Below are 17,775 nucleotides of genomic sequence, written 5' to 3' on the forward strand. Positions count from 1 at the left end.
GAAGACTATGCAGAGTTATTTTACATTTGATTATTCAATTTCTGTTGTAGGCTATTACTTATCCGAATACTACTGTTAGTACATCTTCATGAAAAACTTAAAGCATGAAATAAATGCTTTTGTAGAGTTTATTTTGAAGGTCACTTCTGCAAACATTTCAACAACATTAAAAACTGTAGCTCAAAATGCAGCTGAAAAATGTGTTGCAAACAGTTTCAAATATATATAATATATTATTTTGTGGTCCACAAAAGGAACAGGTATACAGATTTGGAACAACATGAGGGTGAGTAAATTAACATTTTTATTTTTTGGGTAAACTGTTCCTTTAATGTAGATCTACCATGACAAACCCAATTTCAGGACATCAGGGTCCAGTGGTATGTTTAGTTTGTTGAGGTAACAGTTTACAAACTGTCATTTAGCCATTTTCCAAACACAAACATATATTAGACTTACCTGTCTAAACTTCCATTCTTGTTCATGTTCTGATTCCTTGTGCTTCAGTGGATCTTTGAACAGTAACTCTGGGTCCAGTGGTGGAATAGCAGGATCAAACTCTTCTAAAGGCTGCTGGGGCTGGGTCGGCTGCCGCTTAATGGTCTCGTTGGACATTTGGACCTTGTTAATGCGTAGGGCTGCCCTGTTATCTCTGGCCTTTTGCTGTGAATGGTATAGTCGTGCAGGTTTGATATCAAAGAAAGACCATTGAAATTCAATGGTTGTATACATTTGCTAAAATTACATGGTTTTAAGATTAATTGTCTAAAAGCTTTTTTATTATAATTTTAAGTCGGCCTAGACTCCTTCATGTCAAGGTAATGTTCCCTTTAATCATATCTTTTTTTCTTTTTTATTTATCTCTCAGACTGTAATGAGCTCCTAGGGCCCAATTTATTCTTTTGACTTTGAGCAACACTAAAGTGTCCCTATACCCAGCTGAAATAAATTCCATGCTGGTTTATGCTGTTTAGTGGAGGTCTGATGCTGCTCTAGAGGGTAGACCATCATAGCCATGTTATTAACCAGCAAAATGTAGCAGGTGAAGCTAGTCGACAAACCAGCACACCAGCATTCAAAACACTGCATGTGCTGGTTCACCAGCAAACCAGCTTCCCAAAACAAAAACAATTAACATTTAATCCAAAAATTTCTATCTACATTTTGTAGACCCTTAATAGCCAAAGAGAGAGGCATTTTACAGTGCTGCTGAACTATAAAGTACTTTTTGTCATAGCATAATAATGTGATGATGATGTCCTCATTGTATTACAGCTGATACTGTGCAACTTACCACATATGGAGCCCGGTCCTGTGAACTTGCTTTTCTCCACAGTTTTGCGATTTGTTTTACTCGTGTTGACCAATCTGTATGGTTATAACATAAAAATAAAATGATCAATTGGAAGACTAACAATGAGAGACAATAAGAAGAGATGGTGTCATTTAAGTTCAACATGTAAATCAAAATAGATCTTATTTACTTTAATACATAATATGTCAGATTACATATTAAATATAGTAAAATGGGCTGCTAATGGAAATTCATGTTTATTGTAACATTGTATTTTATTGATTTTCAAAGCTACATTTGACCGATCACTTTAAATTCTCTTCGCAGACCTGGATATTCCTCCTTGAGGTTTGGGAAGTTGACATTAGTGTACAGGACGGGTGCAACAGTGGCAAGTTCTCCGAGCATTTCCTCTTTCTCCCACTTCAGAGTGCTTTTCTGTGCGGTGGACATGGAGTCTCCCTCCACCTCCGAGGCAGCGGCTGGAGCAGATGCAGAAGATGACCCTGTAGCGGACCACGGACCAGCAGTCTCCTGCGCTATCAGATTGAACTTCCTGTCCCTTCACAGTGGATATAATAACAGTCATCTAAAATCCTGATTTTGTCAAACTAGGCCACAATATTTGTACCTACTGAACAGGTTACTGCAATTTAGATATGTGAGGGTGTGTGCATTTGTCTGAAACAAATATACTCATAACTGACCTAAGATTGTCTGAGAAAGGCATGCGCTGCATTGAGGGGATATTTCGAGCCATATCAGGCCCAATCGAGGACTGTGAAAACTCCTGTTTGGGTTCCATCAAACCATTCATCACTGGCATTCGTGAAGACATTCCTGTACAAAAACATATCAACACAACTAATCAACAGTGCATAAAACAATGCCTGGCCTTCAAGATTTATCACAACGTAATGTGTCAGTTTGGTTCACCTGAGAATGAAAATCTTCAGAAAAAATGTCTTTACAGTAATGCACTTGAGGGATTATACAAAACGCCACAGACACCATCAACTGAGTTGGTACAAAACCCAGAGTATTCTGGTAAAGGTGAAATGTGTGAAACTACCATCCCCAACAAATTACAAAGACAATAACTGCTGCCAAATAGGTTTCTTGAACTATGCTTCTAAACACACGTTGAGAGCAGTAGTTCCAAAAAAAAAAACTTTGCAATGCTGTTTGCGAATATTCATTGGAACCGGATTGGGGAATCACTGAAACTTTGTTGGAAACGATGGAACTTGCGACCACAGTTAGCTAACAATGCTTATGAGAAATGCACCCCTTGGTGGGGATACTCAAATAATTCAGATTTTTTTTTCATACTCTTTTAGAAGTCAACTTATGAATGTCACATTTATAGTTGTCTGTGCAAATTCAAATCAATATGGGAATGTTTTAACATGGAAAAAATGACACGCATCACCTTTAAATTACATAGACAAGCATTACTGTTAGTCTCAACCATATCACTCAAGCATAACATTGATTATTTTCCTACAACAAACCTGAGTTTGGTTGGGAGGGATGTAAACCATGGCCTGGGGGACCATGCAGGGTTTGAGCTCCCTGGATCTGTTGATGCATCTGAGGAGGTTGGCTGGTGCTGGGACTCAGGACAGCTGAGAAGAGATCCTCCACATCCTTCCCACCAAGCTCTGCAAGGAAACAGGTCTAATATTAACAACACAATGACTTAACATGCTCCCTGGCAGTTGGTGCTTTGAGTATATAACCTACCTGGTATTTTGTAGAGTCTGCTGAGTATTGATTCTGTATGGCAGAAAGATTCAGTGTTTACATTTAGATGTGTCAAAAACAAATATTACTATTCAACAATGCATACATATACAGACCATCAGTGACCATCTTGTCCAGTTCAGGGCTTAGGATGCCATCCAGTGGCTCCTCGGGCACCTGACGTGGGTAAGTTCGGCCTAGATGAGTTTGAGATGAGGCAGATGCATCTTCTGTTAAAGGAGCAACATCCAGACCTACACAAACACATATACAGAAAAGCACACAAATATTGTCACGCTCATCTCAACAAACAAAACATGCCACTGGACCCTGATGTCCTGAAATTGGGTTTGTCATGGTGGATCTTCAAGGAATAGTTCACCCAAAAATAAAAATGTTAATTTACTCACCCTCATGTTGTATTATTTTCTTCCATTTAACAAAAGTCAGTGGGGTCCAATGTTATTTTGGATCTCATTGACTTCCATTTTACAAATAAAAACAATTTATGCATTCTTCAAAAATATATTTAGTGTTCTCTATAAGAAAGTTATATAGGTTTGGAATGACAATAAGTGAGGGTGAGTAGGTGATGACAGAACTTTTTAGGTAAACTATCCCTCTAACACTGAACTAAAACTAATAAGCAAAACCGGACAGGAGCAGGTTGTGGATCTTGTTACCTGCCGTCATATCTGCCATGGACAAAACTGAATAAACAACTTAGTGCTGCAAATAATTCAACTAGAAATATAACTGTGGGCTCCGAGGGAGTTCATGTGGGCTCTTCCTCCAAGGCTGTTTTTACAGCAGGGATGATAGCTCAGCATCTTTCACAAATTACTGGGTTGATTCCTTTTCATCAAACCAAGGACTCAGTGGATCTCAGAGGAACAGAGCACCTATCTTTCACTTATACATTCAGAAAGAGGCCCTGACTGTTGTTCATGGGGGGAAGGCCATTCATCAGTGCCTTCGGTTTTCTGAAATGCCGGTCTATAGAACATCTCGGTTCTGTACGGGTATAAAAGAAGCGTCCTTGACCACTTTCTGTTAATCTAGCACTGGATTGCTACTGTCCATTATGGGAAGTTTTACTTAGTGAAACTAAATAGACTGCAGATACATGATGGTTGGATTCAGATGCACATTGTGAGTGATGTGTCAACAGTCAAACAGTAACAGAAAAGTGCCAATAAAAGCCAAGCAAAAGGGTGTGAGAGAATAGAAGAAAAAGAAAATAATCAAAAAACATGATCATGAGCTCTTACCAAATGGTGAAGGAGAGTACTCAACTTGGAAAGGGCAAAAATCAAGACCTACAAAGACCCAAACCAAACACAATGAGGGATCAGCACAGTGAAGAGAAAAAGAAAGATTCTGCAGATGATTCATACACAATGTAAATTAAAATGAGCTAAGAATGAAATATGGAAATGCCAAGAAAATTACCAAAATGAAAAGACAATCTCTTATAGGTTATTAAATATTTAGATATTAAACATTTTATTATATATTTCAAACAAAGTTTATTTGGTGATATGAACATCTGACTGTACACTATAAGACATTAGAGGTGTATTTCTGCTGTAGAGTCACACAAATAATATATTCTATACTTCTCAAACCGCACTAAACTCACGGGAAATACGTACAGAAATTGCAAATGTGCAATCATGGAATAAAACTATTTTATACACACTTTATGGACAAAATCCTACACGTGTACAGTTGTTTTTGCCGCTGACCTGTTTGCATTAACATTTCTATGAATGACAGTGTTTACCTTGTTTAAAATAATAAAGTTCCACCATACAATGCAAATTACTTTTGTTAAACACCCCATTTGGGTTTGATTTACAGTGCTATGCATAAGTTTAGACACCCATGCTAAAGTTGACTAAAAAGAGGAATAAAAAATCATCTTTTGGAAATAGAACTTAATACCTTAATTAAAAAAATTAGGAAAAATCCAACCTTTAAGGACACCAATTTTCTTTGTGAATGAATAATGTATCGTAAATAAATAAATGTTCTTCCTTAAAATACAGGGTGCATAAGTCTGGACACCCCTATGTTAAATTCCCATAGAGGCAGGCAGATTTTTATTTTTAAAGGCCAGTTACTTCATGGATCCAGGATACTATGGAGTTTTTGGAATTAAAATAGCCCCACATCATCACATAGCCTTCACCATACCTAGAGATTGGCATGGTTTTATTTCAGTTAGCCTAATAGCTGGTTTGATTTGCATTGAGAGATGATCTTATGGAAAGTACCCCATGCCAATCTCTAGGTATGGTGAAGGCTATGTGATGATGTGGGGCTATTTTAATTCCAAAGGCCAAGGGAACTTTATCAGGATGCATAGTATCCTGGATCCATGAAGTAACTGGCCTTTAAAAATAAAAATCTGCCTGCCTCTATGGGAATTTAACATAGGGGTGTCCAGACTTATGCACCCTGTATTTTAAGGAAGAACATTTATTTATTTACGATACATTATTCATTCACAAAGAAAATTGGTGTCCTTAAAGGTTGGATTTTTCCTAATTTTTTTAATTAAGGCATTAAGTTCAATTTCCAAAAGATGATTTTTTATTCCTCTTTTTAGTCAACTTTAGCATGCATACTTCAGAAATGCATACTGCGCTTTATTGTATGTGTGTGATAAAGGGAGATGTTTATAAATTACACAGTACAAATTAAAAGAGTTATGCGTTAACGTGCTAACGGCGTCAAAAATAATTAACGCTGCTAAATAGATTGCATGTGCCAACGTGCTATGTTTGACAACCCCAAGAAAACGTAACTTTTGTATGAACATTCATTAACAGGCATACTTTATATCAGCCATTTAAGCACATGCCTTTATTTTCACAGGGTTTTTAAGATTACGAGAACATTATGAAGTTCCCATTTCAAAGCAGATTCCCAGACACCGACAATATTAGAGTTAGAGAGCTGGACCCCATTAAAGGGGCTCATCAGAACAGCAAACATGTGCTGTCATTTCTTCTCATATGTTTAGAGACAGTCATAATGGCCTACCGGGCTCCTCTGTTTGCTTTCCAATGTTATCAGAAAACATTCCCAGCAGCTCTGTGTCTGATTTCAGCTCTTCGGAGAGGTCCACTAGAGGCTCCACAGAGTTTTCTGTGGATGCGGATAAAGCAGGAAAGTAATTATAAGGGCCTAATGATTGTAGTCACGTGCGTGGTACGAAGCACACGACGCAGGAGATTCAGAGAAATAAACAGTCTTTAATAATAAATCCAGGGAGAAACTTAGGAGAACACAACTACGTTAAACCATATACTATGCCGGACTAAAAGAACTAAGGAAACTAAGGGCTTAAATACCCAGAGAGTTCATTTACAGGAAAATAAACTAAGGATTAATCAGAAACTAATGACCAAGGAATGCGGGGCAAAACGGGAGCAGGGAAAACTAAACCAAATTACGATTAATCTAAAAAGACATAGACATAAGACTTTTGTACTCCAGGAAAATGGTCTAAATTGTTTAGACACATTTAAAGTCAACATGAAATTGCACTCTCAACCCATTTTACTTGTGGAGTCAGTGAATCCGCCGGCACCCATTCCAGCAATGTGTGTAAAGAAAGTAAATGGGGTCTTTTTAAATTTCCTATTGACTTCATATTTATTTATATATATATATATATATATATTTATAAATCAGACTTGGTTTGAATGTCAAATGGAAAAAAGACACAAACAGAAAGAGACAAAAAGGCTGCAACAGGCTGTGTGTGTGTGTGTGTGATTGCGCCAGTAGCTGTGAGAAACGTACGTGCTGCTACTGCTTTACTGGGCAGCGGTGCCGCTGACGCACTGAGTGATGCGTTTGACAATGGCTTCATCTGATTGGCCGTGAGCTGTTTCCTGTCTCGGCCATCTTCTAGCAGCCGTGTGGTTTCCTGTCTGCTCTGTTTGCTCTTGTCCAGCAGGTCTTTCCCAAAAAAGGCCTCCTGTATGAGAAGAGATTGGAGTGAGAGTACTTCAGTATAAAATGTGCAAGGTGACTGATTTGTCCATCTAGTAAAGATGATATGGGTTTTAAAAAAAAATGGCTTTCATAAATTGAGCAATAACTGTTCAGACTAGTGGTCAACCATTATGGGTTTTTTATTGATGAATGCTGATGCTAATATCTAGAGAGCATCTCATGGCCCATAAAATGCAGATACTGCATAATACAATTGAATGACAACAAAAGGGATTTTTTTTATACTACAGAATATTTCAAAAAGGAAAATGTTTATTACCCATGACCTACTTATGTTAATCAAACAAGTGGATTTCTTTTAGTCAATATGACCTTTTGTTTTTTTTAAACATTCAAATTCAGACCAATCTGCTAATGAATCATTCAGACTGATTCATGTGAACTGTTTTTGGCTTTAATTGCAAGAAATTAATAATTTTATTCATGAAGGATGCACTAAATGAATCAAAAGAGAGAAAACAAATGAATCATTAAAGACATTGAGTAATGATGCTGAAAACTCAAAGGAATAAATGACATTTTAAAAATAGATTAAAATAGAAAACAGTTATTTTAAATTGTAATAATATTTCACTATATTGTTGTTTTTAATGTACTTCTGAACAAACAAATGCAGCCTTGGTGAGGATAGAAGACATTGAATATTATCAACATTATATTTTTAAGTATTTGCATGATTCATTTTCTAAATGTCATATTTCCCAGTGCTGGAAAACACAACATCGCTCAAGTCAAAGACAACAGTATCGCGCTTCGGATGATCATGACATTCAGAGCGAATCTTCTGAAGAGGAATACTCGAATCACACCGTGCTGTTATCATTTGTAATGAAAGCATTGTTGATAGAGTATCTTTTCTGGGTACAGTGGATATTTTCCAGATGGCTCTGTGTTTGTCTGAGCTGAATGTCTGGCTCTCGTATGCCGTTACACTGCACTGACTGTCACGTTATGGGAGCCCCTCAAATGAGCTCATGTTTCATCCCGTCTCGTACCACTCCAGCGCAGTCCCACAGGACGCACAATCTACGAAGACACACGCCGCTGCACGTGTGCACGGCAATAACAGGAACAAGCATGAAAATATCGTCAGTAATACGACTTCCCAACACACCGCCTGTTCTGTCATTTCAGTTCAGCTGACCTGACAGCCTCCAGCTCTCAGGAACCTGCCTGGCTGAGACATTAAAAGCCTCCATTTTCAATAATTGATTTGAAGTGGCTCTTCTGAGAAGCACCTTTAGGGTGGATTTTCTCAGTGTTGATGCAGGAGCTAGCATGAACAGCTAGCATTAGCTCAACCATCAAATTACGTCATTCCCACCTCATCAGTTCTTGGTTTCTTGAGCTGGTCGATATGATGGTGTAATACAACGTGTGACGGTATCAATTTTGCTGAATCTTTTATACAATGGTAAATACATTTGCGCAGATATCAATGTGCAGACCTGCTTTATGCTATTTACACGTGTGGGTGACAGAAACATGAAGTAATATGAAAATACAAGGCAGGATGGGTCGCAAATAAAGTTGATAAGTACAGCAAAAGTGTATTTGTTTTTACATGTGCCGCATTAATAGAGAATTCAACTGATGTGTATATCAGCTTTGTAACTTTGAAAGTGGCTCATTTAATTCAAATTTAGAGTCAGAATTATTTGCTTAATAATAGTAGTTTTACTGATTTGAATCATTGTTTTTGCTTTTTTACTTGAACAATGGTGAGTGTTTTATTCATTATTCATATTCATAAATCTTTTTTTGTTTGCAACCATCATCATCCAGATAGAAAGAGGAAATGATCTGACAAGATGATGTGCTTTTCATTAGTATTTACACAACTGTACAAGCGTTTGGGTGCCGGTAACATTTTGTAAAAAATGTTTTTGAAAGAAGTCTCTTACGTTCACCAAGGTTGCATTTATTTGAAATACAGTAAAAACTGTAGTGTGAAAAAAAAACTCTTTTCTATTTAAATATATTTTAAAATGTAATCCTGTGAAGTCAAAGCTGAATTTTCAGCATCATTACTCCAGTCTTCAGTGTCACTTGATCCTTCAGAAATCATTCTAATATGATAAAATTGATGCTCAATAAACATTTCTTCTTATTATTTTCATCAATGTTAAAAACATTTGTGTTGCTTTTTATTTTTGTGAAAGGATTCTTTTATGAATAGAAGGTAAAGTACATTTTTACAAATGTCTTTACTGCCACTTTTGATCAATTTGACGCATCCTTTATGCGATTATCCCAAAATAGGCTTTCCACATGATTAATATACCAACACATTTTTTGTTACATATCCAGCAGAAAATACTGTATTGTGGTTTACAGATTGAGCATGATATAAAATGACTCATACAATGATATAGGCCTAAAATTAGTGTCAGACCATCCCCCAGTTATGCTTCCTGACATAAATTTATAAGTATGCAAGTGAGTGCAAAAGGAGTCTAGGACAAAGGCTTAAGATTCAAAAAAATTGATCTGTTGTAGCTTTCAAACATCAGTTTGAGACTAACGACAGGAGTCTGAGTTGGATAAATGACATCATCTCCCTTAGAGTCCACATGTCAAACTCGGCTAGACAAGCTCCCAATTCACCTGGCAGAGTGCTCTAAAGTCCACTAAAAGCTGTGGCATCTCCCAGTGCATCTGTAGCAGTGACATCCCTGGAATTTACTTGAGATAAAGGGAGCATCAGCTGAAAAGTTTCTATTGATGCCAGAGGACTGTGGCTTAGAAATGATCTCATATCAAGTGGCCTGATTTGGAGAGATGTGCTATAGCTTTTCTAAGTAGATTTGACTTTTGACTGATGGATGAAAAACAGGGCGAAAACACCCCACAAACTTACACTGAATGACTCATATTCTGCTTAAATGAAAGTGTAATTTAGCCAGTCGGTGTTCTGTCACGAGCCGCTTGCGCTATTTACTGTGACTAACTATGCGATCAAACATTCCCAGTGATGAACTGTAATAAATCCAAACATAGATCTCGACTATATTGTTTGCGATTGTGGTTGCTGAATTTACGGTTGTTTTAGTAGAAAAACATGAATGTAATTTGGAATAATTGGAATTACTATTAGGAATTTAACTGTTAAAGTTTCTTGTTTTACTAATTTTCATAATGTAGACTGTTAATGAAATGATGAAATTCTCTTGATTTGTGATTATAGGTGAAAATGCAATAATTCTGATGAAATGTAAAGATAAAATTCTCAAATGACAGCAATCATTGCAATTATAATTTTGAGCAAAATAATCATTATTATCAGTTTAACCATAATGCACCACGATGAAAATGTGACTACGTTTTCATTGACTAAAATTAGACTAAAATGCCCAGACATGTATCCCCCGTTTCACAGACAAGGCTTACGCCTAGTCCCAGACTAAAATGCATGTTTGAGCTGTTTTAACTGAAAGCAACTTGCACTGACAAATCTTAAAATATATCAGTACCATTGTTTTGTCTCAAGATGCACACCAGTAATGTTTTTTTCTAAGGCACTTTTATAAAAGCTACTTAAATGTCCTAATTGAACTAAGGCCTAATCCATGCTTAATCTAAGCCCTGTCTGTAAAACCAGACCTTAGTCGTCTACAAATAGACTAAACAAAAACAGGACAAAGTTGACTAAATATGATAAAAACTAAAAAATATATCTGACACAAGACTAAATAAAAATTAGCTGACAAAATGAGCATTACCTGTAGGTAAGTGGGGAAAGCCTCCTCCAGTTTGGTCTTCTTTTTCCTATAGCGTTTCCGTATTTTAACCTCGGGATTGTCGTGAAAATCAGACAAAGGAGGTTTTTCATCAATTGGAGTGTCAGGCGCTTGGTCACCCCAGCCTATCAGGACAGAAAAGAGAAACCATATTCATTCTTTACATCAAAATCCTATATAAAAATTATGCAGATGAGTTTTACATCTACAAAGCATCTACACTCTCAACGCAATATATTTTTGTTGTAATAATAACTTTTATCTATATTAATCAAGGATGAGGATGAGCCCAATCCAGCATTATGCACTAATGCAGTGGTCGCGGACATTTGACAGCAGATGATACATTCAAAAATAATAAAGAATGAAGATTAATTTAAGATCCAACATGAGCTACCAGCAAGTCATCTTACTTAATGTGTTGAATGATACTCACCCTCGTCTTTGCCTTGCAGGGTCTCAGAACCAGTGGAGTCCTTCCTGACCAAGGCAGGTTTGGTTCTGCCTGGACCCATCCGGTTCCTCTGTCTGACCATGAAACCTCCAATACCTGAGTAAAAGCAGAAACTCCTCAATATTGTTTAACATTTCAAATGAAGTGCTTCATCACCTCTGCTGAAATTATCAGCATTTTGAGTCCAATTTTGATTCGATATATGCATAGATTTGATTCTAGTTTACTGTTTTGTGTTACTTTTCATACTTGACTGCAGGAGACAGTTTAATAGGTCTTGAAGAAAACATCTTACTGAATTAACTGTAAACCTTGAAATTCATTGTTTTTTTCTTCCTCATTTTAGTCAACCCCGAATATTATTACTAGGTTTATTTAAAATGTCTTAAGAAATTGAATAATCAAATGTAAAAGTAAGACACAGTATAGTCTTGTATGGAATATAAATTGATTGAGTCTTCACTGTTAAATATAAATTGATTCATAATGAAGATACAAAAGTGATTCGGTCAAAAGCAGTGAGTGATTTTATGTTTCTTTTTTTACTTTTTGATTAAATTAACAAAACAGACAGCAACAGTTTATTAGGCTGCTGTCCCTTTAAGAACAAATTCACGGATCTAATACGCTGTTACACATCCGGTTTGTTCCCAACTGTTTATGTTCACGTAGGACATAACAGACTGTGTTTATGTGAATACTTCACACAATGTGCATTTTTACACCGTGTGTGTATTTGACCATTCAAGCGCAATAAGCTGTGAAAGAGAACTGAATTAGGGATCGCATGCATCTCGAGAGGCGGCAACTGTGCTCCAGTCCTTTTTTGCGGCATATTGTGATTGATAACTCTCTACGCATCAATAACTAAGTAGCACAGCGAAGTTAAAGACATGTAACACTTTAGAAAACTGATTTTTGAAATTTGTGAATCGATGCGAATCGGCAAAAGTCTCTCACCTGGGCGGTAGGGCTTCCTCTTTCTCTTCTTGCAGGCATCTGTGTCTTTAGAGTCATCTTCTGCTGTGGCCTCTCTTTCAGGACTTGAATCTGACTTCCCCTCACCATCCACCATCTCCACTTCTGCTGCAAAACACACACAGGCAAACAAATACACAAAGCTGTCAGGAATCGCACACAGGTAAGCAAACTTCACTCTGCAAGCAGAGTAACTGAATATGAGACACTTTAATATGTTCTACGCAACATGTTCAGCAAACTGCAGTCCATTTGTGCTAAAAAATAACATTTTAAATCACTATAATGAGCTGTCTGGCTAGATAACTAGTTTTATGGCATCACAGTTACACTCCCCATGTGAAGGCTGCTTTAAACTGTTGATAGAAAAATGATGCTACCTTTTACAATACCTAATTTTCTTCACAATTGGAGGCACAATCACCTGGATCTTTTATGGATAATTCCACAATGCTTTTCCATGAACTCACCAAAAACATTTAAAAGATGATAGAAATTATATATTTTTAATATGCATGGCCCTTTTATTTTAAAACTGAAATCAAGATTTGAATGTATAAATGAAAAAGTTTATTTTAAGGTTGTGAACCCTTCAATAATGCATATATTATTTCGCTTATCATCCATGGATAAGCTATTGCAACAAAACAAAAAGTGTAAACGGTCGAGATGTAGGAAGCAGTACTTTTGATGTCGTCAATGTCTCCATCTCTGGAGAGTTCAGTCTGTGGGTCTGGAGGAGTCTGCAGCACGGCCACACTGTTCTGGTTTATGATCTTCAGTTTGAGTTTGGGTTTGGAGCGTCTCCGGCGAGAGGCTGCATTGGCGAGACTTTGTAGCTGGGACAGACCGGACTCCGTGAGACAAACACCATCCTGGGTGTACGTCCTCGACAGGTCTGTGGAGCAGAAACATTAAAGGAGAACTCCGGTCAATTTTAACATTGAGCTCATTTTTTTGTACATTTGGAGTGCTGTCAATACAGAGAACAACGACAAAAATCGGTGTTGCCTACACCGTGTTATTCTCTTTTAATTTGCACCCTGTTGACTTCAATGGGGCAAGTTTTAAACCTGCTTTTAGCCTCTTAACATCCTTGATGTGTCATTACAAGTGCACAGAAAATGTGAGTGATTCCTTCAGAGTGAACACGGGTGAATCTGACTGCAGTAGATGTGAAAGATATGAATAAAAATGATGTTATTTCAGCCAGCGCACATACCTGTATTTACTTCCCGCTTTCGGTCGAAGTCCATAGTAATCGATTGTCGAGTTCACGCGCGTGATCATAGGTACTAAACCAATGCGCGTGAACTCGACAATCGATTACTGTGGACTTCGACTGAAAACAGGATGTAAATACAGGTATGTGCGCTGGCTGAATAAACATCATTTTTATTCATATCTTTCACATCTACTGCAGTCAGATTCACCCGCGTTCACTCCGAAGGAATCACTCACATGACCTGTGCACTTGTAATGACACATCAAGGATGTTAAGAGGCTAAAAGCAGGTTTAAAACTTGCCCCATTGAAGTCAACAGGGTGCAAATTTTAAAAAGAGGATAACACGGTGTAGGCAACACCGATTTTTGTCGTTGTTCTCTGTACTGACAGCACTCCAAATTTACTAAAAAATTAGCTCAATGTTAAAATTGACCGGAGTTCTCCTTTAAGGAACCTCAATGGAAACACGAAGAATCGACTCAAAAGAACAATTCACTCTCAAATTGGCAATTACTATGGAGAACATTTTACAAAGAACAATATCTAGTTGATGAAATATTTCACAGCATAGCATAACCAGAAACATTTAAATTTCAGCAACACTAGGTTCCATTAGTTAACATTAGTTATTGCTTTAACTAACAAGAAGCAATTCCTTTTGTTAACGGTAGTTAAATAGTTAGTTCAGGTCCGTTAAATAAAATTATTACACGGCTCTATGGAATACTTGATTCTGATAACAACCGGTAAAAAACACAGGTCAATCCAGGTAACTGTCACCGAAGTCTGTGTTTTTCTTTTGCTAGGAACGTTTTTTCCTCGTGAAAGTTTTGTGATAGTTGAGCTAATAAAATATTAAAACTCAAATCAATATTTTGTGTACAGTTATTTAATTATATCATCTGGTATCTCAGACTCGCTCTCTCTTGTTTCATAAAAAACATTTTGTAATGGATTATAAGATAACAAACAGGTACAATTTTAAAACAGTTTCATCTCAAATCAATATCTCTTATCCCCATAATTATTTATGTTGTGAAATACTGTGTAATAAGTGGTATGACTGTATACCGTATCCCTTAAATGCCGTCTAGTTTGAACTTGCCGCTTGCTAGCAACTGCTCTCTCCATGGAAGCTTTGCGTTTAAAGAGCTAATAGAATATTTCGACTCGGATCAATATTTAATGTCGAATTATTTACTGTGTGGCAAGTTTATGTAGCCGTGTAATAAATGTACATGATAATGATGTACAGTATCCCTTACTTAACAGATACAACTTTTGAATTGAATAATGTATTAGTAAATTAACATTACCTAAGATGAAGACTAAGATTTGTCTTTGTTAGTTCATGTTAACTAATTGAACCTTATTGTAAAGTTTTAATTGAAATTCCATTACTTTTAATTATTATAATCTGACGTTTTTATAATTCCGTTCGAAAAATAAACGTTTTAGTAAAATGACATCAACTTTACCAGGATCTCTTGTTTTTGTGAATCTCTGTGGTAGGAGGACCGACTCGACAAAATCCAAATTGGGCTTGGCCGGCATTGCAGGCGCTGTGTAATGAACACACAAATACACAATGTCAACCGAAAAAAAGAAAAGAAAAGATTTATAAATGTAAAACAGACTGTTCTAAAGCAGTGCTTATGTGTACCAGGAGAGAGAGGGGTCTGGCCTTGGCACAGACTGCAGTCAAAGCTGGTCTCTGCGATCTTCTCCACCTCCTCCTCCGAGCAGATCCCCTGACACGAGGCATGCATCCACCTGCAGACACGGGAACAGCGCGTTTGTGCTACGGATATCAATGATGCCTCAAAAAATGATTTGCTGAGTTGAAAGGAATCCAAGCACACCAGCAGGTACAGGCACAGCCAAGACCCAGAGTGCTGGACCGCAGCTCACCTGTCACACTGGCGGCACTGCAGGATGATCTCCTCCTCATTGTAGTCCTGCTGGCACAGTGGGCATGATGCCAGGCTGGCGCAAGGGGCACACTGAGTGTAATTATTCTGCCACTCACACCTCACACCCGCAGACGTGGCGCCGCACTGCGTACAGGACACACACCTGTGGGAGGCCCAAGCAGGCACAATGACATTAATCACACACCACACGGCTCCACCAATTTTACCACCCTAATAACTGCTCACATCAATACATGACAAGTAAAATAATTCGCATTAATAAGTCTTATAAAAAAAAATTTTTTTAATAAAAGGTCCTCCATTGTAACTAGCAAGTATTCTTAAATTAACCACAAGTATAAAAAACAGCAACGACATTTGAAGCAGTTTTCAAAGCACAGTTGAAGTACGATCATTTTGTAAAACTATGTAAAAATCATGATTTTTTTCTCCATTATATTACTTTATGTATTTTAATGAGAAACGTGTAAATTGTGAAACAATGGGGAATACCATTTGCATTTCCAGCTCCCATTGGGCACATTCTGCAGGGGCGGGTCTAAGCAGTAGGTGTGGTAGCTGATGTCACAGTCGTCACAGAGCAGCAGACGTCCCGGGTCGCTGGCCTGACCACACGCCTCGCACACGGTACACTCCAAACACCGCCAGCCTTTACTCAACACCACCTTAGTGATCTGACAACCAATGCATTTTATTTAACATGACGCAGCATGCATATGAAGACTTTCCAAAAAACAAAAGAACGCAGTAGTTTTTAGCATCGTTTTAATTCAAAAATTTTATTTTTCACAGAAAAAAAAGAAAACTTAATTTTCAGCATCATTACTCTTCATACATTAGTCTTCAGTGTCACATGATTCTTTAGAAATCATTTTAATATGATGATTTGATGCTCAAGAAACATGTTGTGCTGCTTAATATTTTTGTGGAAACATTGATTTTTTTTAGGATTCTTTGATGAATAAGGTTCAAAATAACTTTGAAATAGAAATCTTTTGTAACATTATAAATGTCTTTACTCTCAATTCAATGCATCCTTGCTGAATAAAAGTGTTAATGCAAGTGTTATGCGATGTGCTTATTGCGCTTAAATGGTCAAATACAGTAAATGTCAAAATGCCTGTCTAGCAGAGTATTCAGTTAAATAATCAGTTTTGGAACGCAAATGTTGTGTAACAGTATATTGGATCTGCATGTGCATAAGCTCTTAAAGTGACAGCAATCTAATATTCATGTTAATCAAAGAACAAAAGACAAAGAAAATCACTCTCTGCTCTTGACTGAATAACTTTTGTAACTTTAGTTTTAAGCATTAATCTGTGTTATTTTACATTTGATTACTTTCATTTCTGTAGTATTTCTCACCTGAATACTGTTAGACCCACCTGAAAAACTTAAAGCCATATTTATTTAATTTGTCTCTTATTGTATTGTATTTATTTGTGCAATCATTTGCAATTTGTGTTTATTTGTTCTTATTTTATTACTGACTGTTTACTTGACTTAAAAAAAAAAAAAAGGCTATTCTGTGCTATGTGTAAGCTATTACAATAAAATGACCTAAATTATCAACAACAACAAAAATGAGATAATAACAAATGATCTGTATGGTGCCGCAGTTTTTCCCTGTGTTATATACAGTGAGGAAAATAAGTATTTGAACACCCTGCTATTTTGCAAGTTCTCCCACTCGGAAATCATGGAGGGGTCTGAAATTGTCATCGTAGGTGCATGTCCACTGTGAGAGACATAATCTAAAAATAAAAATCCAGAAATCACAATATATGATTTTTTTTACTATTTATTTGTATGATACAGCTGCAAATAAGTATTTGAACACCTGTCTATCAGCTAGAATTCTGACCCTCAAAGACCTGTTAGTCTGCCTTTAAAATGTCCACCTCCACTCCATTTATTATCCTAAATTAGATGCACCTGTTTGAGGTCGTTAGCTGCATAAAGACACCTGTCCACCCCATACAATCAGTAAGAATCCAACTACTAACATGGCCAAGACCAAAGAGCTGTCCAAAGACACTAGAGACAAAATTGTACACCTCCACAAGGCTGGAAAGGGCTACGGGGAAATTGCCAAGCAGCTTGGTGAAAAAAGGTCCACTGTTGGAGCAATCATTAGAAAATGGAAGAAGCTAAACATGACTGTCAATCTCCCTCGGACTGGGGCTCCATGCAAGATCTCACCTCGTGGGGTCTCAATGATCCTAAGAAAGGTGAGAAATCAGCCCAGAACTACATGGGAGGAGCTGGTCAATGACCTGAAAAGAGCTGGGACCACCGTTTGCAAGGTTACTGTTGGTAATACACTAAGACGTCATGGTTTGAAATCAATCATGGCACGGAAGGTTCCCC

General features: G+C 37.2%; 1 protein-coding gene across 3 annotated transcripts in view; it reads right to left on the minus strand.

The window, feature by feature from the left end:
- kmt2cb (lysine (K)-specific methyltransferase 2Cb) overlaps positions 1-17,775 on the minus strand; it is a 108,071-nt gene that overhangs the window by 24,490 nt on the left and 65,806 nt on the right. For all 3 annotated transcript variants that reach the window (XM_079875452.1, XM_079875454.1, XM_079875453.1), the window contains 18 exons: positions 15,898-16,079; positions 15,383-15,547; positions 15,135-15,244; positions 14,950-15,033; positions 12,930-13,142; positions 12,227-12,352; positions 11,249-11,362; positions 10,795-10,937; positions 6,857-7,034; positions 6,092-6,196; positions 4,312-4,359; positions 3,157-3,294; positions 3,041-3,073; positions 2,809-2,958; positions 2,002-2,134; positions 1,624-1,856; positions 1,295-1,368; positions 460-663 (listed from right to left, as the gene is read on the minus strand). In XM_079875452.1, coding sequence (XP_079731578.1) covers positions 460-663; positions 1,295-1,368; positions 1,624-1,856; positions 2,002-2,134; positions 2,809-2,958; positions 3,041-3,073; positions 3,157-3,294; positions 4,312-4,359; positions 6,092-6,196; positions 6,857-7,034; positions 10,795-10,937; positions 11,249-11,362; positions 12,227-12,352; positions 12,930-13,142; positions 14,950-15,033; positions 15,135-15,244; positions 15,383-15,547; positions 15,898-16,079 — 2,433 coding nt within the window. The remainder of the gene's footprint in view (positions 1-459; positions 664-1,294; positions 1,369-1,623; positions 1,857-2,001; positions 2,135-2,808; positions 2,959-3,040; positions 3,074-3,156; positions 3,295-4,311; positions 4,360-6,091; positions 6,197-6,856; positions 7,035-10,794; positions 10,938-11,248; positions 11,363-12,226; positions 12,353-12,929; positions 13,143-14,949; positions 15,034-15,134; positions 15,245-15,382; positions 15,548-15,897; positions 16,080-17,775) is intronic.

The sequence above is a fragment of the Squalius cephalus genome (assembly GCF_949319135.1).
Source record: "Squalius cephalus genome assembly, chromosome: 7".
NCBI lineage: Eukaryota > Metazoa > Chordata > Actinopteri > Cypriniformes > Leuciscidae > Squalius > Squalius cephalus.